Here is a 24,088-nt window from a genome sequence, read left to right as displayed (position 1 = left end):
TTTTAAAAAAAATATTTAAAAAGCACACAGCAAATATCTTTCTTTTCCCTATTTCAAAACTCTGATTGTTTGAGGTCACAAATATGTGACATCGATAATGCTAATTATTGCGCAGTCAATCAGTGAAAAACATGTCGGGCAATAAACCAAAAGTAAAACCACTGGATGAAATGATTAAAATCATATTCATAGATCGGGGCATATTGAGATCTCAACTATCATTGCCAAATTTGCGTTAATAAAAATGGACGCCTTGACTTCGTGTAAGTCATCATGTACGACTTAAAAAAAAACCAAAGCAATATTTCTGTTTTCTTATTACTATCAAAATTTAAAATAACCATTACAACTGTTTTTGAATCATGACATTCAATTACAAAGTCTTAATGTTTTCCCTTTAATAGTAAACTAAACTATAGAGACAGACAATAACTTTAGTGTAAGAAGATGGGTGGATAAGGCGTGTAAAACCTATGCACGGACGGAAAAGATACTGAAAAATTGAAATATCAATAAATCTGATATTTTTAAAAAATATATTCAAAACAATAAATATTTAACATATCCTCGATTTTTAAACTTTTTAAAATATGTTCAATACTTGGAATATGTTGACTGAAACAGGCGTATATGTATATCAAAACTTCCAATAGTGTCATTTTTTTTTTACAACTTCATGGTCTTTTCTTTTTTATATTGAGTCTCTGCTCCATATTTTTCTCATAGTCTAAATAAGGTTTTATGGAAAACAAACCGATTTCAATCAACAAAAACGTGGAGAGATGACCCACTATACAATAAAAATTTCATTTTGTATCTCAGCAACTGAACGTTTTGAAAAAATAATTCGTCCGTAAATTCGTGGCCAAAGTTCAAGGCACTCGTAATATTTAAACAACCTATTTTGTTGAGTGTGTAATGGCTCAGAGGTTAGAGCACCAGACATTAGCTAACCTTACATAAGTAGGGTTTTTATGTTGTGGGTTCGATTCCACCAAACTTTAAGGTAATTTTTTTTTCTATAATTTGTTAAACATAATAAAAACTGAATTTATTTAGAAATTGTGCTTTTGCAAACTTGTATTATAATAAATTTGAATTGATGTAATTGATAAAATAAATTCAAAATTGTATTTTACGATGGAACCGAATGGGCATTTGCCATATCTTATTTCCCCATCTTCTTCTCGCCATTCACTTTGATAACGCTTAAAAAAAGACTGCTGGTGAAAACAATGTTGGATTGTATTAAAAAATGTTTTTGCCTTTTTACTACGAAAAAATCTTTAAAAAACTCAAAATTTTATGTGCGAACAGTGTCTAAAATTTGTTCCTGTGTGTTCTATAAAACATGAAATCCGTTTTCCGTCGGGGGGCTTCGCCCCCCTGAACCCCCTACCAGGGCGCTGCCCTGGACCTGCTGGGGGCCTTGGGCGGCCCCTAGACCCCTCGCCGTATTTGGTGCCTATACTTCATTGTAGCTCTAGCTACGCCACTGCCTTTTGGGTTAGTTACGGCTCCGGCCACATTTTCAAGATTAATGCGCAAAGTCTTGCATGGAATGGAGAATGTAGACAATTTCATAGATGACATTTTGGTGTACACAAAGTCTCTCGATCATCATTTTGGTGTACACAAAGTCTCTCGATCATCATTTTGTTGTACTAGATGAGCTTTTTTAGCGATTGCGGACAGCAGGTCTGACAGCAAAACCAGGTAAATGTTCATTGGCCTATTCAAATATTGACTGTCTCGGACATGTAGTGGGTAATGAGGAGTTGAAGCCAGACTTTGACAAGGTTGAAGCTGTATGTAATGCCCCTATCCCTGTTACGAAAAAACCGTTAAGGTCATTCCTTGGTTTAGTTTGGTTTTACCGGAAATTTGTGCCCAATTTTGCTCAAATCGCGTCACAATTGACTGACTTGACCAAAAAAGGTTTACCCACTAAGTTGAAATTGGAAGATGCTCACAATTTAGCATTTCAGACGTTGAAAGCTTCACTTACTAAGTGTCCCATATTGAAATTTTCCAATATCAAGGAGACTTTCATTCTACAGACAGGCGCTTCAGACAGAGGTCTAGGTGCAGTTCTTTTACATGAAAGCTTGGTCAGAAACTCCCAATTGCTTATGCTAGAAGTATGCAACTGTTGAGAAAGAGTGCTTGGCAGTTGTATGGGCATTCATAAGTTCATTTTAGAGACAGGTCATAGCCCACTTGTGTACTTGAATAAGGCTAAGGTCACTAACCCTACACTTATGCGCTGGGCGCTTAGTTTGCAACCTTACAGGTTTACTATACATTCAGTCAAAGGTAAAGACAATGTGGGTGCAGACTACATAAGTCGTTTGATGTAAATATGTTTACTTTTAGTATTTTAAATTTTAATGGGTTTTCCAGTACTTCGTACTTATCTGAAAAGGGAGGTAAATGTCACATTAAAATTCATCATTGTATATATTTAGTTTCGTATTTTAATTTAACCACATATCCCATGGTGAGCCCCTTAGTGTTTTAGTTTTACGTATTGGTAAATACCCTTATTGAACCTCAGTTCACTGGGCCTTTGAAAAAGTGTTTTAAAATCAACGAATTCAAACAATTTACTGCAAATCAAGGACAAAGAAATATTGACCACCTGCGATATCATCCTGCAACAGTGCATTTGATTCTTCATTTTATCACACATTGCAATTTAATACACTGTGAAGGACGGAACCTATCGCTACACAGATAAGTCTAACATTATGCGCGCTTTTTGTAGATACTTGATTAATTAAATTACGCAAATCATACCATAACATCCGCGTATATAAAAATGTCGGTTAATGTATATATGTCAGTCCTCCGATTATATAGATAAAAATTTTCGTAAACATGTCCAAAAATTTCATGATAGATGTTCACAAAAGGCTAAAACATTTTAGTTGTAATTATAAAATTTAAAATGTATACTGATATTTTATTTTCTACTATGAGAGAGAGGGGGGGGGGGGACAGAAAGAGAAGGGGGTTAATAATGATTCAAACAATTTTGTTATGGAATTCTTTGCTATACATAAATAAACAATTTTTGACTTTTTAAAAAAAACAATCCAAAAAGTTAGCTACAGGTGTCCATTCTTAAAAATAATGGATTGAAAACTGTCCTAAACGTAGTTTTTAAGTTTCATTGTAATTCAAATCAGCAGGATGTTGAGTACTCCACGCATTATGCCTGTCACTCGGTGCACAAACACCTGAATTTTTATCAATCAGTCGCTCAATAAGCCAAATATAGAAAAATTCAAACTCTCCTCTATATAAATACACCTTGTGTAATTCTACCTCCTCTATATATAGATACTCTAGGTGTATTCATTTATAGATACAAAATATATGTATATTGATATAAATACACCTTGTGTATTTATATATATACAGTAGAGGAGGTAGAATTTTTTTAATATTTGGCTTTTTGAGCGACTGATTGATCAAAATTCAGGTGCCTGTGTTCAGTGACAGCGTCCAAGTTATCCGCCGCGTACAGTTTACCTCCAACGAATGTAAAAAAGTTAACATTCTTTCTTTTTTAAATCTAAAATAATGTGTTTAATTGGTGACTTCTCACATAAGCAATCTTGTGAATTTAAACAGCTTACTGGTTTTGGCTGTTTACAACTGGTGTACAAACATAGGGAGGGAGAAAACAAAAGAAACTCACTGCAGACGGCATGTTCTAGAAAGACCATATGTAAATGAGTTGGAAAGTCTGACATTGCAATTAGGGTGAATAATATCTGTTTACATATATTACTTTTTATTTAGAGTAATGTTTTTTAATTATTTATTTTTAAAAAAATGATAACTACAAAACAAGAGGCCCAGGGGCCACATCGCTCACCTGAGCAACAATTGCCTTAATTCTGATCAAATTAGCATTAAAGTATCAAAATATCTTGACAACCAAGTACAGTAGATCGTGCTAAAAAAAAAAAATTAAAATTCTGCCAATTTTTATCCACCTCTTTTTTTTTGGTAAATACCAATCCCCTTTTGTTGTTGTACCTGTAAGAAGATTTTTCTCTAATCCTATATATCCCCCCCTCCCCATTTTGTGGCCCCACTTTACTCTAGGGTATCATGGTTTCATCAAACTTATATCTGCATAACCTGTGCTTTCACACTATAAAGTACTGAGTTTTGAACTGAAAACTTTCCCAGAATATTTTTAAAGATTTTCTCTATATATTACTATGTAAAAATTCAAATCGCCATCAAGGCCCTGCCCTACCACTAGGGACTGTGATTTTTAAAAACTTGAATTTACACTACCCGAGGATGCCTCTACACAAGTTTAAGCTTTTGTGGCCAAATGGTCTTTAAAAAGAAGATTTTTAAAAAATTTCTCTATATATTCCTATGTAAAAATTCATCCCCCACTATGGCCTCACCATACCACTGGACTATTATTTTAACAAACTTGAATCTATACGATTTGGAAATGATTCCACTCAGATTTGGGCTTTCCTGGCCTAATAGTTTTGAGAAAAAGATTTTATAGAGATTTTCTCTATATATTAAAATGTATCCCCCATTGTGGCCCCGCCCTACCCCCAGGGACCATGATTTGAACAAACTTGAATCTACATTATCTGAGGATGGTTACCCGCCAATTTAAGCTTTCTTGTTCAATAGTTTTTGAGAAGAATATTTTTAAAGATTTTCTCTATATATTCCTATGTAAAACTTGATCCCCCCATTGTGGCCCCACCCTAACCCCAGGGACCATGATTTGAACAAACTTGAATCTACACTATCTGAGGATGCTTCCACTCAAATTTGAGCTTTCCTGGCCTAATAGTTTTTGAGAGGAAGATTTTTAAAGATTTTCTCTATATATTCCTATGTAAAACTTGATCCCCCCATTGTGGCCCCACCTTACCCTTAGGGACTATGATTTGAACAAACTTGAATCTACACTACCTGAGGATGCTTCCGATTTAAATTAAGCTTTTCTGACCTAATAGTTTTTGAGAAGAAGATTTTTAAGGATTTTCTCTATATATTCCTATGTAAAACTTGATCCCCCAATTGTGGCCCCACCCTACCCCCTGAGACCATGATTTGAACAAACTTGAATCTACACTACCTGAGGATGCTTCCAATTTAAATTGAGCTTTTCTGGCCTAATAGTTTTTGAGAAGAAGATTTTTAAAGATTTTCTCTATATTTTCCTGTAAAACTTGATCCCCCAATTGTGGCCCCACCCTACCCCCGGGGACCATGATTTGAACAAACTTGAATCTACACTACCTGAGGATGCCTCCACACAAGTTTAAGCTTTTCAGGCCGAATAGTTTTTGAGAAGAAGATTTTTTAAAAATACCAACAATTTTTCAATAATTCTCAATTATCTCCCCTTTAAAGAGGGCAAGGCCCTTCATTTGAACAAACTTGAATCCCCTTCACCTAGTGGTGCTTTGTGCCAAATTTGGTTGAAATCTGCCCAGTGGTTTTTGAGAAGAAGATGAAAATGTGAAAAGTTAACAACGACGACGCCGACAACGACAGACAACGGACAAATTGTGATCAGAAAAGCTCACTTGAGCTCGAGCCTTTGGCTCAGGTGAGCTAAAAACATTGCAGGGGTTTCTTTTCTATACTTTTATTCCTGCAAATATTTACATCATATTTTTAAATAAACTTAACAATCAATAAAATTAACAATCAATAGGCTAATTAAGATTATTTGAGTTCCTCGCTGTGTGTATCATTTCTGATAAAAAGTCTGACCAAAAAATAGAAATGTTGACAAAAGAGTTAAACTTCAAGGTATGGCGATCATATTATGCTGGTTTACAATACGAACAATACTGGCCATTAAATATCTTTGATAAACATTTACATGAACTGGTACTTGCAAAATAGAACCAAAAAGCTGGGGACAACGGACGAGAAACAACCGCAACATATCTAATAGACGAGTTCAACTTTGCTGCACCTGAACTGAAACTACCTGCTTGTGCAATTGTCAAATTTTGAAAGATATGACATTCAGTAATTTTTTTTTTAAATCAGTTATAATATCCAATTTCACAAAAGGAATGATTAAAAGATTTTTTACAATCATCTCTCATGTATTTCATGCATCTTCTTTACAAGTAAGAGTGCTTTGAATAAGTCCCTGCGATCATCTCTGTTTAGAAAATTATAGCGTTTACTGTAGAAAAATCTAGGGTGCTCTCCTTCCTCATAATCAACAGATTCCGCTCCATTAGCAGGTGTGTTCTGAATTCTTCTCCAACTTGACTCTTTAACAGCAAGGTATGTCACTCGTACCTAAATTAAAGATTTGATAGTATTATTAATCTAATCTTGAATCAATCTTATTCAATGAGTTTTTGTTCCTGAAATTCCTAAATTGAGGGGTTTGGGGTTGGAAAAAACTAACAAAAGAAGTACAAGTGAAAAGAAAAATGGTGTAAGATCTTAAACATTAAATCATATACTGACAACTTATACGTTTTCCAAAAATGGTGATGTTGACAGCTTTGAATAAATTTTATAAATAAGACTCAAATTGATCTAGAGATCTTAAAGAGGTAGCATATAATATAAGACAATCCTCTCATTAGATTTTTAGATTAATTGCAGTCAGCGTTCATGCTTTTACTTCCAATCTATAATTTCATCGTGAGGCCAATATTTCCATCAGGTTATTTCCGGTACATGGCTTCCCATTGTCAGGTCTCTAATATACACAAGCCATATCATATGATTTCATACAATTTAGTAAATCATTGATTAAAACACTGCTGTAGTGTTATTCCTTTGTCCCAGCAGTCTAATTTTACCTGTGACAGTCCAATATTAGTGAGCTTCTTAATATCTGATTGCTACCAGAGGTTACAGTATTGATATCCTTCAAAATTGGATTGTCTCAGGTAAATCAACAATGTAATTCAATGGCAGTGTTTTAAGTATGATATATGCCTCAAACACTTTTGTATGAAATTAAAGTACTGAAGTACTGACGGGAGTTGATTTTATCGATTATCGATTATCATTTATTCCAAATCAACGATATGTGATTTTGCATGGCAAGAAGTATCAGTAATCGAAATATTTCTGACAAATTGTATGGATCCAGGCAAGATTAAACTCTTGTCTTGTTCAACCAAACGCTCAGCTGTCTCCGTTTATCTCTGTTTTGTCAGATATTAACGGAGACAGCCAGGCGTCTGGTTGAACGAGACTACATTGAACTCTAGCGTAGGAATACATACGACTTTAAAAAAATCTAAACTGTTTGTACAATTTAAAATCTTATTATTTTCATGGTATTAATGAATAAGTTTTCCTGAAAATCATTGCTTCAGAATACATAGCATCGAATTTATCAATTATTTTCAAGAACTAAGTGTTGTCAGCAGTATTGATTTGTGCTTAGGTCCAAACACTGTTTCACTTTCGTTTTGCCCTAGTAAGTGCATATGAGAGTTGATTAAAATCAACTCCCAAGAATACCAGACAGTTCTTGGCCCAAACGGGCCTCGAAGCTATCTGATATTTTTTTTATACAGTACTGTTTTGGGCATATATCCATTACATATCATATCATGTGGTATGATAATGTATTATAATATATTTTATCATATGTTATGATCATATATGATACAATATAGTATCATATCATATCATATTGTACAATACTTTAAACAGGTCTGGACACCATCGCCAATGCCAAGGGTATAGCAAAAGCTCACCTCGACTTTGTCTCTGTGAGCTAAAAATTTTGAGTTTGAAATTAATTACCCAAGTCTTATCAATAATGAACCCAAGCATCCCCTCAGGTCTCACAGACTTATCCAGGTAAACAAAAAGCTCTCCAATATGTTGCATCCTCCAATCTTGATCTCCAGTGAAAGAACATTGAGCTTCTTGTGTGCAGGAAGATCTTCTTTTCTTCTTTGGAGGGGAAGATTCTGCATCATTCTGTTGCAAGTTTTTTTTTACCTAAATATAAATTTAATATCATATAAACCCATACACAATATATATACAGATCTCAATACTTTTTTTTTAAATAGTATTTTATAATTAAGACAAACTCAAACATGAATTAGATATTACTTAATGAACAGTTTTGAAACAGTCATTTAGCAGTATGTGCAGTAAGTGGAAAGGCTGCTGTGACTAATCAGTGTTACGTAATTAACATTATCAAATGGAACTGATGGAAAACAAGAGAAGTATGTGAGACACTTATGCCCCCTCCCTTGGAAAACCTCTGCGAAGAAAAGCACAGAAACTGCAAATAATTGGAATTTTTATAGGTCCAAAGGGCATAAATCTGTCAAAATTTGCCTAATCATACCCACTATTGAACTTGGCCTACATGTATTGTGTGCGCATCATATCTGTCATACCTCACAAACACATACAACTGCCCTCTCTGATGCTGGTCTCTCTAGGGAACAGATTATGTCAGCTCTTGAGGACACATTTCTTCCTTGTATGAAAGCTTTCTCAATACTTATAAATGATTGGCTCCTGAAAATAAAGGCACATTTTAAGTCATTTCCTGGTATATCTTAAGGGCAAGTATCAGTAAGCTGAAAGTATTTCCTTGCTGCTTTTCTAATTTTCACAAATACACTCAAAATTTTTAAAGAAGTAATGCATATATTCAAAATATGACCAATAGAGCCCCACCTTAATGCTAAAACCCCTGACCCTGAGGTCATGAATTTCATTAATTTGGTAGAGGCATCCCTGGTCATCATAAACATGTAGTAAGTTTTCTGCTGAGTGTGCAGTTGTAGAGAAAAGGATCTTTAAAAATTGAATCAATATGTTCCCCTCCTCCTGTGAATGCTAGACACCAAGTACATGTATGGTCAAAATAACCCCAATAGTTTTAGAGAATGATAAAGATGGAATTGTTAAATGTGAATGCGTGAATCAGATTACCGGTATCTCAAAACGATTTCATCTATACACATATAAATACTCACAGAGTGTAAAATCCAAAGATTTGCAAGAGCTTCTCAAACAATGTCTCATATTTGCCTTCAGATATTGCTGTGTTTGATTTACTTCCACGGATAATTTGTGCTAGGTAGAAGTTGTATTCATCTAGTTTCATAAGAAACCTGCAGAAAAAATTTTAAAAAGAATGAAACCAATCATTTACCATAACAACAGTTGGCAGACATAGATCCAGTGGCTCCAAAATACATGTAATTCACATTTTTAAATTTAAAAGATAATATATATGATATGGGCCTAAAATGGCCCCCTAAAATGAACATCATCATTTTACTGTAATTTTTTGTTATTTTAGTAGAGATATATATATGTGATGTGTTTACATAATATTCATTTTGGTTCAAGTGCCCACAATTTAGAAATATGACATCGTAAAGACAACCTTTTCCCGCCATTTTTGCATTTTTAGCATAAAACAGCTTGTTTTCAAGCAGTTTTTCTTTCAGAAAACATAGAGCGAATGCTTGAATAAACAAAATATTTTAATCAGAGATGTATCTAACCAAGACTAAGAAGTGACAAATTTTTTTATCTTGTTCAAGCATGTGCTCTATGTTTCCCATTCATAAAAAGATAAGAAAAATGTCAATTTTTGACTGATTTTGATTGAATTCTAAAAATAGCGTCACTTCTGACGTCATATACTAGCTGCCAGCGAGTGCAAATAAATCAAATAAATAGTTGAAAAATATAATTTATATCCACTCTTCTTAAAAATAAGTTAACATTTTATTGTACCCGAAACACTGAAAAATGGGGGCAAAATTTAACTCATATCATATATGGTTCTTTAAGAAAAATCTTTCCTGCACACAAAAAGGTGGGGCGGGGGGGGGGGGGGGGGGGGGGGGGGGGGACCACAGATGCCAATTGCCTGCAATTGGAAAACAAAGACAATCGCAGAATAATTTTTCTGATGAGTTTCATGCAAAACTTCCAGCTGTGACAGTTTAAAAAAAATCTAAGATGTCGGTGATGTGTACCTTGTGTATTATTAGGTGGAGGGTATTTTTTTTATTATGAGAAAAATATAGAATGTCAGGTGCCTGTAGCACCTATGCCTTAATTTGATATAAATGAATTATGTTCAAAGCATTTACAAAAATATTATATGCACTTTTATGTAATTCTTACCTAACTTTTAAGAACTACATGTATAATGCATACAAATATGCTGGCACAACCCTAAATAATAAATTGATTATTATTGGGAGACCCATAACAATCTTTGTCGCAATTTATTAGGGAGATACATATGCTAATTTCTTAAATAATTTGTGCAACAGATCAGCAAATAGCCTCCTAGTGATGGCGGATTTGCAGATTGAGGTCAGAAACGACTTATCTTTCATTACATTCTATTTTTCCCCTTCGCAATGAGGAGATTTCCACTACGTAATTCCATAATTATGTTTTAAATTACATGTTAAGTGACAATTGTCTATAGAGATATATGAGGCAATCAGGTGCCATGTTTAAACCAATGAAAGTGTGACATTTCTGTCCAAGGGAAAACAATTGGATATATTGTTTAACTTGAAAATACATACTTTGACTTTATTAATAAGCATTCAATTGCATTTTGCACGCTATCAAAAGGAAAATTCAAAATATTTTAACTCCAAATGTAGCCTGGTACATGTGTCCTATACCACCTTAAGTTAAGCATTATTTAAATAAATCATAAAAAAATAAATATTCAAACTTTATGAATTCTATGTTATAACTATAAATTCTGACAAATAAAATGTACATTCTTGGAGCATAAGGCTCAGAAGTCATAGATGTTATGCCAGTAACCGAAAGGTCGCTGGTTCAAACCCCACTGTGGTCACTTCATGTTGTGTGTTGTGCGCTTAGACGAGGCACTTCATCTACATTGTTTCAGTCCAGCTGAAATAAGATACTGGCTAACGCTGGGAGTTAACATGCAATAGAGTTGTACTCCATCTAGGGGAAGTTTACACTCTCATCTAATTTGCATTACAAAAAGAAACTGGGGTATGCACTGGCCTTATGCACTTCCATGGCACAAAAAAGGATTAACCTTTGTATATTCATACACATTTTAAAATAAAATTTCATTTCTTGGGCTTTACTAGGAAAACAGTTTTGAAAAAAAAATGTTAATGGATGGATTCTGAACACAATTTTTATTTACACTTGTTTCCAATCATGTTGTGGGTTCCATGGTATTGAGGTATTTCTGTTTACGTATAATAGCACGCGCTGAAATTGACATTTGACGACGGGATATTTTTAGACATAGTAAACAGATGCACGCTGAACATCACTGAGGTATATGATAGAGGAAACTCACAATAACATTAGTTTCTGGAAATATTTCTGCATTGATAGATTTTTCGACAAAATGACTTAATTACTAATATATTATAGGACTGGCTCATATTTGCAGCATTTGAAAAATAATGTTGCCAGCAAAAACACTAACAACCACAGAATACATTGTAAATAATAAAAGTTGATTACTTAAAAATAATAACACACTTTGAATAAAAAATTATCACACAATTTCATTCCTGTACTCTTTGGGATATCATTTTTCTTTATTTTTTAAGTTAAGAATCAAAATATTATTAAAATGATTCTTACTTTTTAAGTAATGGAATGTTTCTAATCTGTTCCACTTGCTTGGAACTCGGTACCCATCCACTTTCATGGAGTCGTTGAAGAGGCACATTCTCCAAGGATTCGTAATCGAATTGTAAATCACAGACGTCAACGCATTTCTCAACATCTAATTGTTCTTTTTCGCTCAAAAAAACCAAACACCATTCTGATAAGATAATTCGGAATATGTCTTCTTCTTTCTGTCGGATTCCAAGTTTGTCAACAAAACGACTATCCCATTCAGATGTGCAATTAGAAAGTTTTAATCCGGTTGAACTTGGTGGACTTGAAATATCCGCAACAGAACTTAACCTGTCAGAGGGCTCGGATGTCTCCGAACTGTTTTCAAGACCATGTTCAGAACTCATGGATGCTGGCTTTCCTTTTCACGACGCAGGGTCCGAGTCTATTCGACCATGGTAGGTTTCGGTCCGATGAGTGGGATGACGTTGGATCCGATCACGTAACACGAAACACGTACAAATTCACAATTACTGATTACAAAATATATGTTTTGAACACACTTCACAAAGCTTCTAAGTGTTCACCCTGATAAATCGAATAATTATAAAATTACGAAATGCATGTAAAAATAATGTGAAATGGTCGGTAGCACTGTTTCTTATATAACGATTTTCTCCGCAATATTGTTAGATATATCAATAACGGTGTTGTTAAAACAGACTCTCTGTTCTGATGAATGAATGAATAATTGATATATCTTCTCATCAATAGCTAAATATCACATTAAATTAGTTTTTATCTATGCGTGCTTAATATGATTGCAAACAATTTTCTATAAATATTTGAAATACTGATACATGAAACAAAGTCGTAGAGTTTGGTGGCTCTAATTCTATCTTTGAATAATACATAATATAATTCAAATGGGTTTTTTCCGTCTATAGCTCGGAATTCTTGTCAAAAAAGCCAAAGAGTTCATATTAGAAAAAAATCTGTAATTACACTGTAAAAATAAGTGTTAATGATTTAACACAATTATTAACACTTTTCTGGAAACACTTAATTCACGCGTTAAAGTGTTAATACAATAACATGAGTGTTAATCTTTTAACACGCGTTAAAGTGTTAATACAATAACACAGGTGTTTATCTATAAACGTGTAGAAATGTTTTATAGGGTTAACACCTAACACGTTAAAATCCGTGGAAACACTTAATTCACGCGATAACACGTTAATTCTGAAATAAGTGTTAACAATTTAACACGGTGCTATCTTTCTTTCTACATGGCAGCCCTGTGAAAAAAAAACTAACAATTAAAATATTTTACACAATCATTTATTTTTTGACATGGGCCCTGTACTGCTCACTAAAATTTCTCCAATTAGTACATTTATTCTGTGGGAAGATGTCTCCAACTACCCAATGTTGACGAAAACCCCAAAATTGTCCATATATTGCTGAGTAGTCTAGGTCAAACACATAATAACATCCAATAAGTAGCATAGCTGCTGTCTGGATACATCGGGTGGTGTATAAAATTTTGCACCCATCAGCAACAATGTAGATTACCAACACTTCTTCTTCGTTTTTAAGGCAATCAAAGCAGGCGGCGATTCCTCTTCTGATTCAAGGTGTTTTTTGGGAATAGTTTCCAACAACAGAACATTCTAAAATATACAGGATAAAAATACTCTTAAAATAAATAAATTTTATTAAAACAGTTTAGCATTGAATTATCTTAGTTTGAGCCCCAAAAATTCTTTAATTTAAATACCTTGACAACTTTTATGCAGTTCTTTGACTTTTGGCTTTGCCTTTCTTCTTTGAAACTAGATCCTCTAATGCCTGTAAGACGTCCAGCTCTGGTGCCTATAATATTTTAAAATTAAAATTTGTATTTTTGATATGAATCTTATCTATTCTGAGGTGTTAAATACATGTATGTATATTAAATAAGGCGATAATTCTAACATAAAAGCAACAACTTAAACACAACAATTTTGAATAGCTGCAAAAAACACATAAATTTGTGAAATGCTAGCTCAGACCTAAAATGCTTTGTTTGCTTGTTTGTTAATGGTTTTAAAAAATGTATTTTTTACTGGAAACAGAATAATTAAAAGTTTGGAAGTAAGCAATATTTCATCAGAAAGTTTAACCTATTGAAAATAAAAGAATCACATTCAAAATTGCAATAAACAATGAAACGAAATCGTCCTTGTTTACATGGATTTAACCGGATAAAAATGCACAATATTAGTATGCCTATAATAATATCAATATAAAAAACTTAACACTAATATATCATGTTTATGTTATTATCATACTATCTTAATAACAGTGTATATAAAATGTAAACTACTTACCCTTGCAAACAAGTACACTTCGTTGACCACCCTGTCTGAATTTCTTGGTGGCCGCTTTCTTGGAACAAAGAAATTAAAGATGCGGCGGCAAAGGGTTAGGTCAGTTATGGAGAGGTCAGCTATCAGTGATGTAATTTAGCAAGATTATTTACACTGAGAGTGTTAATAAAATAATTCCATCTTTAACGCTTGTGTTAATTTACTCTATATCGTGTCTAGAGTTCTATTACTTTCATTAATGTATCGGTTAGAAAATAAAGTAATGGAACTAGATATTTATATAGACAATATTAAATGTTGAAGAAATAATAATATCAATTCAGATAAACGTTCAAGAACACTAAAATATTATTAACACATATGCGTTATTTCTGTAAAATCAGAACTGGAAACATTTTAACGTGTTGCACGTTTAAGATTACACACCTAAAACACATGATGTGTAAAGTTTTTAACACCGACGTATAGAAAATAACATATAAACGTGTTAAAAATGAACGCGATTTTTTACAGTGTATTCAACTGCTTGCCATTCAAAAACAGTAATCAATAAGATCAGCTCCTGTCAATATTTCAGTACTTTGATTCCGGTTTAATGTTATTATTTTTCGTCGAAGATTTCTAAATAAAATGAATGTAATATCAATCCTCAGTGCATTCATGGTTCTTTTCACGCACAGTATCAACATTTATTTGCACGGGTATCACCGCATCTTTCGTCAATGTTTTGAACAATACGTACGGTGGCACAATATTTAAAGCGGATTTAGATTGTCCACGATTATCTGAAATGAACAGAACAATTTTGGTTGATCTTAACTATATAAAAAACGACTTGTCAAATCATTAGGATTGTAATATTAACCAAATTTAGGAGGGTTCAAATGGTCAACAAAGTGAGGGGGGTTGCACTGACTTTTATCAAGGGTTATTTGCCATTCATATTATGCACAATAAATTAATCATAAAGGTGGCATTTTTAAAAGAATATAAAAGGTACTAATCATTTTTTTAACAATTTTGTAAGAAAATAGCACAAACTAATGACCACCTTAACTTACTTATTCTTTATTTCACCCTATTGATCATGACTTGTAATCTAACTTAATGGGTCAACTCAATTTGGTGCAAAGTCTGTATTCCTTTTACATCTTTACTGCTTTGTAAATCGTTTTAATGTCTATGTAATATTTTTTAATTATTAGCCATTAGCAAATAAGCTATTGGGAAAAAGAAATGTACGTAACAAAAATTAATTTTTTTCGTTGCAAATGCGAGTCAAAAGGGGGAGGGGGGGGGGGCTAAGGGGCTAAATTAACCATTTCGTACACAGGAGGTACGTGCGTGTATTTCACAATCAAAGGCCATTATTTTCGTGAAAAGCAAACGGTGATTACTTGAAACAACCTTTCATTCACAGTAGGCTACGCATATTTTATTCATTTCAATTTCAACGGGAAAGTGTTTTAAATTGACGGGCAGGATAAAACACCTCATAGTGTATTAAGTATTCCTATATTTCTATGCTAATCTCGCTATCTAGTCTCCTTATTTACGATAGGAGAGTACATGATTGGGTAAATATCACTTTGTCCTACAACGCTCGTGACCCAACTCTTAACATTGTCACCTGTTCGCTAAATACGTTTTAATACACGATGAAAGAACGTGATGAAATTCAAGACGATTACTTACGAATTGTCATTCCTGTCTGTGTGGTTAATTTCTTTTCATTCGCAGCGTATGTTAATGGTATTTACACTGCTAATGAATATGGTCATAAAACATTTCAGAATCAACTGTTTCCGAACAGATCCAATGCAAACAGTAGTGAAGAATCCCTTTGTGAAACCAACACATCCTCACAAGCTTACAAAGACGAACAGGTTGTTCAACAAGTGGTGGCGAGATGGGGAGTTTACATCAACTTGGCACAAGGAGTACCACTTGTCTTCTCAAGCTTGTTGTTTTCGTCTCTGAGTGATTCTATGGGAAGGAAACCATTTCTGTTCATTGGAGCCATTGGTTTGTTTACCAAGCAGCTTTTAATGACTCTGGCTATGGTAATGGAATGGAATATCTACTTGTTTGCTCCTTTTACTTTGATTGAAGGGGCAAGCGGAAGTTGGATTGCGGAAATTGCGATCGCTTTTGCCATTGTTGCTGATATTACGAATGCAGGAAACTCAAGATCCTTTTTGATAGCTGTGTTAAGCTTTGTGTTCGGGATAGGATTTTCCCTCGGGACTTTTGTTTCTGGATATATTGTCACTGAAATTGGTTATGAGTTCTCAATGGCTGTATCGTGTGGCTGTGCTGGACTTGCAACTTTGATAATATGCTTCATTCCAGAGACGTTATCTAATACCAACAGAAAGAAGAAGAATTTTAGCTGTATTGGAAATTTCAAAGACATGATTCAATTTTACACAAAAAATGATCCAAGTTCTCCGAGTTCAACAAGATTTAAATATACGGCAGCCATGTTAGCCTTCCTATTCATAATGTTGGCTAAACTCGGTGTATTTGCATTTGAAGTATTCTACTTGCTTGATTCTCCATTTTGTTTCAGTCCGGTGAAAATAAGCATATTCGAGACTATTAAATCCTGTCTATCCGAACTTGTCATTATTCTGGGAATAAAGTCATTGCAGCCATGTTTGATGGACGAACTCATAGCTCTGATTGGCATTATTTCATGCACGGCCATGTTCGTACTGTTTGGAATAGCAACAACAGAAATATATCTATATATAGGTAGAGTATAACGTTTGACAATTAAACTTATAACTTGATGAGCGTCTGTAAAAGTCAAGAGACAAATTCTTGAAAGAAGACTTAAAATGTTTTGAACAGTAAGAGTATGATATGTACGCTGTTATCTGATTTTTTTTTCAGCTATTGTCGTTGGATGTTTTGGGATGTGTGCTGTTCCAATCCTCCGAGCTATAATGTCTAAGATGACGCCTCCTGACAAGCAAGGTACTGTATCTGCCAAAGACGACAACCAAAACTTGGCGCAGTCTAGTAAAATATTATTGTAGGCTCTATAAACCTTCATAACTACTGGAATTCTACATATTCATACATGTAGATGATGTGAGCATATATAAAAAGACTAATCCTTACCTCTTGGAGGTCTTCAAATTTTAGATTGTTACCTTTTTACTGTTTAAGTATTTAGTCCATATTGAGTATCTGGATATCTGGAATACAAGCACAAAATCTGGAGTTTTAGAAATTAATCATAATTGAAATTGTGACTTAATTACGTAAAGAAAAACAAAATTTGATTAAATCAACAGAAAACCAACGAAGATTTTTATTAAAAAAGTAACTATATCTCAGTCTCTGAGTCTACCATACTGCTTGTAAGTAGGCAGGTATGTGTACATGACATTAAGCTACCACAATAAGGGTGTTAGCATGTTAATTGTTTTCTGTGTACGAACTATATAATCTGAGAATAGATTGACTTATTCAGCTTGATCATTGCAAAATGATCCCATTACATTCCCATTACAAAAAGTGATTCACTGTAGATTGTTTTTATGAAATTAGATCCTTCTTCAACTAAAATGCTGTAAAGTCAAACAAATTACAGGTATGTCATAGGTCTTTGAAATGAAAAATATTTATGCTAACAATTTTTTTCTACACGATTTCAAACTTTATAAATCCCGTAAATACTAGCTTTAAAATTAGCTTGAACAATTTAAGAAGATATCAACGGTTCAACAAGCAATCTAATAGTAGAGGGATGGGTTTACAAGTCTGATTTTAACTATATCGGTGCAACAATCAAAAGGAATTTATTTCATTTAAATCGGTTATTTTGATTTAATGCACAAAATTTAAGTAATAAACTGAAGGCAATTGGTTTTTTTCTTTTTTGGTCTTCATTTTGGTAGTATCGCTGTCTTCTCACAGTTTAGTTTTTTGTCTTTATACATATGTGTGTTATTTTGTCCTGTAACAGGTGTTCTGTTAGTTACTATCGCTGTTCTTTTACACGTGTCCATTTTGGTAGTCTTGTTTGTCTTTTTACATATGTTCATTTTGGTACTATTGCTGTCCTTTTACAGGTGTCGTTTTTGGCAATATCGCAGCCTTTTTATAGGTGTTGCTTTTGGTAGTATCGATGTCTCTTTACAGGTCATTTTTTTTAAGTATCACTATTTTTTTAACACCTGTCCTTTTATGTAGTAAAGCTGTCTTTTTACAGGTGTCCTTTTTGGAAGTATCGCTGTCGTGGAAAACATTTGTAACCTGTCAAGTAGTATCATAGGGGGCGCCATCTACTCGGAAACTGTGGTTTTCTACCGAGGAACAGCCTATTTTGTTATGACCGGGTTTATGGTGTTTTCTGCTATTCTGCTATTGTAAGTACAAGTACAGTTATATGAATATTGAAAATATTCCTTTAAAAATTATTTAAGGTTGATGTTGGGCCATGATGTACATTTGAAATAAAAAAAAAATGTAAGCATTTCTTGAACTGGCTTGTTTCTACCCAAAACTGTTTTCAAAAGATAAAAAAGCAATAAATAATAGTTTCTATGTGTTTTTATGAGCAAATATGCTTACAAGAACAAAACAATGTCTTTTTAATCACTTAGAACTGCGCAGCTACAAACTTAAATTCAAGATTGCAAAATTTCAAAAAATATGAAAAGATGTTATTAGTGTTTAACCGTTTCTTGAAAAAATGTCTACGCTTGCTTACCTAAGTTGCAACTTTGTCTCAAAATAGGGTACCTTGTTCAAATACATGTGATTGGTTTAAGAAACAATCTCACGAGATACATTTGTCTGTGCCTATGGAGTTATATTTTCATTAAAAATATTATATATTTTTATTCAACAACTATTATATTGAACCCCTACCCCACTTCTATAAAATAATTGCTTTAATGTATACATATAGATCAGAACTTTAAAAAAATGGACTAATATAGAGATGTCTGTCGTATTCAACACAGATTGTTTTGAATTGCTATTAATTGTTTTCCCACGGAAATTAACGAGGCCGGGTCTAATTTGTTCTGCCCTAGATTTTTGAATGAAACTTTTTACATGAATTTCTACTGATATTATTTCAAGATAAAAAAAAATAAGACATTTACCACACCGTTTGTTTCAGGGGTCATCTCAAAGTTTGTTAATTTTTATCATATTACCCTATGGGATTTTGCTTGAAATGTATCAATTTTGCACATTTTTTACAATTTTCTTAAACATTTGCCCTAGGGATTTCTTTTTCTGTTTTACATATCAAAGTTATTGCTAAAAGGCATCAAATGGTCAAATAAAAAAATCCTTTTACCTCCTGGTTTGTTCCAGGGGTCAAAGTTGTTTTTTGTATGCCCAATTTCCCAGTTTGTCACATAATGGCTATTTTATATTTGACAAAGACGAAAATGGTGATCTTTATAGTATTATTAAAACATTCAGACATATCTTAGTAATAGATAAATATATAACATCACACATTAAAGGTCATTGATATAAAATACATGTTTACTGTTGTGAAACATATGTCAACACAGGGGCTCTAAGTATAGACTGGATTTTTCTTGTTCTAAAAATTGATCCCATCTCGACTGATCAAGATAGGGTACCCTATTTTGAGGTAAAGTGACGGTATTAATGTGCAGGATTCAACCTTTTTTTCAATCTTCAAAATAAGTGTGAACAGTTCTACAACTGTTCAAAGTTATTAAAAAAGCATTGTTCAGTTCTAATATGCAGTAATTTGAATGAAATACAGCATACAAAACCTCATATTTCTTGGGATTTTTTATCGTTTGATAACAATTTTAGTCAGTTACGGACAGAAACAAACGAGTTCAAGAAATGCTTACCTTTTATCCTCAAATTTACAAAATGGCCGCACATACCCCTTAATTTTTTAAGATTACATTGCATGAAATGCTTTGCCATTTCCTATTTATGATGGAATCCGATTTATTGATCATTGTTTTGCGAGAGAATTTCATTAGACTATCCAATGCTTATTCAATTTGTTTGGGTTTTTTTCATTAAGGGCTCTGATAAAGGATTCCAGGAAGAACCAATACAGAAAAGATTATGAAGTTATACAATAAAGAACACAACAAATTCTTAGTTTAAGCATTATAAATGAATGTCGCATTTGATGAAGGGAACGTCTTGCGTATGTCTGTCTGTTTAGACAATGTCCGCTCAATATCTTGAGAAACCTTGGTGCGAAACAAACATGGTGGATTGCATATATAACCTTAACTTGTTGTTAACCCCGTATTGTTTTGAGGTCTTGCTGTGAACATACATTGCCTAATATCTTGTCAAAACTTTGCTTTACGGACATCAAGCTTGATAGACAGGTCACTCTAGAGCGTGTGTGACCCCGATGGCCATCGACAAGGTTAAACAGAATAATGTTTATGGATCGACATCGCAACGAAGCGTTACTGACGTCATCGTAAGACGTTGATTCCGACGACAATAACGTCGATTTTGAAGAAGCAGCGAGATGATTAAAATACTTTTTTTTCATTTTTTTAACATAAAAACGTTACATGATAATCTGTATATTTGAACATTTTACTTTACATTTGCGATTTACGACAGTAATGCGCAATACCCTGCGCAGAGGGCGCAACATTTTAAACCCGCTACCGACCTTAAGCTCATATTTTAAGTTTAATTTAGTCCGAGTTTCCTCTATCAATTTCCAAAATTGTACCCAATTTTTGATCGAGTTTTACAAAAAACTGACTAATAGGAGCTCCAAACCATTGATTGGCTAAAACTGTGTTTATTGTCTGTTTTATGTTAACATTAACATTATATAAGGTCAATTATAAAAATTATCGATTTTATGTATTTTAAAGATTTTTCCAATCGCGTGCCAGCCAGTGATATAAACTTATAGACGAGTAAATACAACTATAAAATATGCAAAATGATATGAAAAAACATATAGAAACTTAACTTTTGCAATTACCTTGCAACAGAAAATTTTTAAGAGAAAAATGAAAAAAATAGTCTGAATTTCCTCTGTTTCAATATTAATCTACCTTTGTTGGAGCATATCTTTCTCAAATAAACAAATCATGAAAATCAATATCGATATTTGTTAATAACGTTGTTATTTTGGGTTTTTTAAACAACTTAATTTGGACTTCAGATATTAAACTTTGTAAAAATATTTTTTGAAATCTCAAACCCTGAGTAAACGTAATCCTTAATAATAATAAAAAAGTGTTGTCTTGTCAAAAGTAGTGTCATATTTATTTATCATGATAATCAAATACTTGCAACATTGTTGTACTATTTTTGTGTTACATCATCTTAATCGAAGCGGCTTTCTACGTCATCACAAAAAAAGAAAGTATGGAGCATTGTTTTGTCAAAATTTGCAACAAATGTAAATAAAAGAACAAGACACGATCTCGTTGCGAGCAACGAGGAGGTCTTCCGTCTGATTTAAAAACTTGAGATAGATATATGACCTTGACTTTTCAATATTTGTAATATGCATGTATTTTTATGTCCTTTTCTTCAAAACCCCTTGCACTATTTTATTAGGTAAATAACAGCTTTAAGGTGGTGCAGGACACCTGCACATTGTGATGTATACTTCCTATTGAAATCAACAATAAAGTATAAATATAATATTTTCCCCCAAATAATGTTACCCAACATTGAAGCGCAATGGCTTAGAGCAATTACATGTCTGTAAGGGCACTGGAGTCTGAGGTGTATTTTTGGTAATTTTACTATTAATATAAATGAATTGTAAGGGGGAGGGTCTGGACCCCTCACTCCCACCCCTTCTCTAAATCCATGCACACGATTATGTACATGTAGGCACACAGAAGCAAATCTAAAGCCGGCAACCCCTGCGGAGAGGGGGCATAATTTAATTTTGTTTGTAATAAATTTATAGACAATTATACTTTCTACGACATGAAATGTTAAGATTATTGATTAACTTAAAATTCACATGCAAACAGTTCAACCCCAAATTGCACATAAATTGCTGCTCATGTGTAGTATAATATAGAAAGGGATCTCATCCTTTAATTATGAAAATTATATTTTTTAATGTATAACCGGAACTTGCATGTGGCCTTCATCTTGAATTAAACTGGTACAAAACAAAGTTATTTAGGGGCAAACACTTGGTGCGGGCGAATGTCTATCTAGGATTAACAGTTGAGATAAATAGGACAATGTATCAATCTAATATCTCGGTCAATTGAGCTGGGGTGAGAGTTCTGTGGTTTGGACACTCCCGATGTTGTCTGTTTAAGTTGCTGTGGGTGAATCAGTGCGTCGTCCTGTTTGTTAGTCATCAGGTTTTTAGATCCCTCCATTCTCAGTGTTTTCGGCAGTGGGTCGTCTTCCTCACAGAAGTGACACTCTCATTAGGAGTGCGGTCTAGGGGAAAATTATTTTTCTCCTTTTTTTTTCTCTCCCCGCTTTCATTGTTTGGATTAATTATTTTGTCGTTTATGGGGAAATAATTGCTCAGTTTATCAATGTAAGTAAACTTTATTATATTTGCTTTGACTATTGCTGTAGAGTATTTATGCATATCATTTGTGGTATTAATCTTATCTGAAGCATTTTAAAAATAGATGGTTATATAAAATGTCTAATGACAGCATCTAGTTTTTTGTTGTTTTTTTCTAGTATTTCCTGTAGTCGTACATTGCCTGGTACTTTATCTTTTCTGCCATGGGAAATTTCAACTACTTTTTCTTTGCTGCTCATTTATTGGATGTTGCAATTGGTTTCAAGACGTTAAGAACCTGTTTTTAAGTTGTTGTTTTTTTTACAGTCCGTAACCCATAATGGAAAACAGGTACTGAAAGTACCGTATATCCGGGGTTCTTTGCGTGTTTTAAAATTTGCGAAAATGGGAAAAATATGTAGCATTTTTAATTCGCGTAAGTCATTTTTTACGATTTTAAAACTTTCTTATAGAAAATGATACAGGATATAATTTCTACGTATTCAATATTTTGCGATTTGAAAGAGTTCGCGATCATCGCGAAAATTACCAGACATACATTGTACGGTATAAAATAATTTTGAATTTTCCTTTAACATCTTTGTGGCATTCAACAGATTTCATTGTGTTTCATTACTTAACTGTTTTTTACGTCCTCCATAGAACCAACATATTTTATGTTAAAACCCCTTTTTAACCGATCAAGGCAACATTGACGCTTGTTAAGGTCTTCCGTTTCCAACGGAAGACCTTGTACTGATTCTGATGGTTCTTCTTCATTATTATTTTTCTTCTTCTAGACGTTTTTAAATCCCCAATAACTTTTTTGTTTGTCATCTGATTTCATTCAAATTTTCAGGGTATATTGTAAATTTAATTAGGTTTTTAGAGCACAAAAAAAATTGAAATCACAACTTCCGGTTTTGAGTTATTCCCCTTTTTCTAAAATTTTAGGGGCGTTAGTTTCCAGACAAAGGCTCCGAAATGGTCCGTAGCAAATAATTTATAGTTAAAAATCTTTATTATTGACACTTTGAATATTGTCCTATGATTTTTGGATTTTAGTTTCTTCCAATTATTCCACTCGAATTAATCAATTGAAATCTATGTGTTAAAAATAGCAAAATTTTTCTCATGTTTTAGCTTCGTAACTTTTTAGTTTGAAATATTTCCTAATTACATATAGAACAAAAGTTGTGCATAATGTTAAGGGCTTTCATTTGACACCAATAAAAAAGGGCTGGTCTCTTAAATTAAGGGCCAGTAGTCCTCAAAAGATTTTGTTTAATAACTCAAAAACAGTTAGGATTTCGATATTGCTGTCGCTGGAAAAGTTGTTTGTTGGGATCTCATAAAGGTCGTTACAATGTTATTTTGTAAGTGATTTGTGTAGTATGAGTGTAAAAAGCTTTACATGTTAACATGTACCTGCTTTCATTTGGCAAGTTAACGAAAGTCTTTGCGCGTAAAACTGGCAAAAAGTTACCACAGAAAGTATGATGGTTTATACAGGAGGCTTTAATTCATGAGAAAAAAATTAGAACACATGCTTTTTTTAATAGAAGTTAAAGTCATTGTTGTTTAG

General features: G+C 33.3%; 2 protein-coding genes and 1 long non-coding RNA gene across 4 annotated transcripts; 1 reads left to right on the top strand and 2 right to left on the bottom strand.

Annotated features, from left to right (window-relative positions):
• Positions 1 to 1,449: 1,449 nt before the first annotated feature.
• On the bottom strand, positions 1,450 to 12,106 carry LOC128178195 (uncharacterized). 2 transcript variants are annotated; one of them, XM_052845245.1, is made up of 6 exons: positions 11,650 to 12,106; positions 9,003 to 9,140; positions 8,415 to 8,538; positions 7,801 to 8,001; positions 6,207 to 6,324; positions 1,450 to 1,827 (listed from the first exon to the last, which is right to left on the bottom strand). In XM_052845245.1, exons 1-6 carry the CDS (start codon positions 12,033 to 12,035, stop codon positions 1,733 to 1,735), a joined length of 1,062 nt encoding a protein of 353 aa, XP_052701205.1. In that variant the 5' UTR covers positions 12,036 to 12,106; the 3' UTR covers positions 1,450 to 1,732. The 2 variants fall into 2 exon arrangements, with proteins under 2 accessions (XP_052701205.1, XP_052701204.1); XM_052845244.1 differs by lacking the exon at positions 1,450 to 1,827 and having other exon boundaries at positions 3,816 to 6,324; positions 11,650 to 12,099.
• A 578-nt stretch (positions 12,107 to 12,684) lies between these two features.
• On the bottom strand, positions 12,685 to 14,501 carry LOC128178780 (uncharacterized). Its single transcript, XR_008242992.1, has 3 exons — positions 14,001 to 14,501; positions 13,409 to 13,503; positions 12,685 to 13,301 (listed from the first exon to the last, which is right to left on the bottom strand). It is a non-coding gene; the product is annotated as an uncharacterized LOC128178780 (long non-coding RNA).
• A 1,075-nt stretch (positions 14,502 to 15,576) lies between these two features.
• On the top strand, positions 15,577 to 21,693 carry LOC128178340 (proton-coupled folate transporter-like). Its single transcript, XM_052845460.1, has 4 exons — positions 15,577 to 16,757; positions 16,899 to 16,982; positions 18,226 to 18,382; positions 20,047 to 21,693. The coding sequence occupies exons 1-4, from the start codon at positions 15,659 to 15,661 to the stop codon at positions 20,105 to 20,107; spliced, it is 1,401 nt and encodes a 466-aa protein (XP_052701420.1). The 5' UTR covers positions 15,577 to 15,658; the 3' UTR covers positions 20,108 to 21,693.
• Positions 21,694 to 24,088: the final 2,395 nt, after the last annotated feature.

This window comes from Crassostrea angulata, chromosome 3, assembly GCF_025612915.1.
Source record: "Crassostrea angulata isolate pt1a10 chromosome 3, ASM2561291v2, whole genome shotgun sequence".
In the NCBI taxonomy this organism is placed as follows: Eukaryota; Metazoa; Mollusca; class Bivalvia; order Ostreida; family Ostreidae; genus Magallana; species Magallana angulata.
The sequence above is the reverse complement of the archived record's forward strand: the minus strand, read 5'-3'. Positions and strand labels throughout refer to the sequence as shown.

Coding starts and splice junctions, on each gene's coding strand:
- LOC128178195 (XM_052845245.1), bottom strand. CDS start 12,035: ATGAGTTCTGAACATGGTCTTGAAAACAGTTCGGAGACATCCGAGCCC. Junction 8,002..8,414: donor CAGTTGTATGTGTTTGTGAG/GTATGACAGATA, acceptor ATTTATATTTAG/GTAAAAAAAAACTTGCAACA. Junction 1,828..6,206: donor GCACCCTAGATTTTTCTACA/GTAAACGCTATA, acceptor TTTTCGTAACAG/GGATAGGGGCATTACATACA.
- LOC128178340 (XM_052845460.1), top strand. CDS start 15,659: ATGAAAGAACGTGATGAAATTCAAGACGATTACTTACGAATTGTCATT. Junction 16,983..18,225: donor GACGCCTCCTGACAAGCAAG/GTACTGTATCTG, acceptor GTCTTTTTACAG/GTGTCCTTTTTGGAAGTATC. Junction 18,383..20,046: donor TTTTCTGCTATTCTGCTATT/GTAAGTACAAGT, acceptor TTTTTCATTAAG/GGCTCTGATAAAGGATTCCA.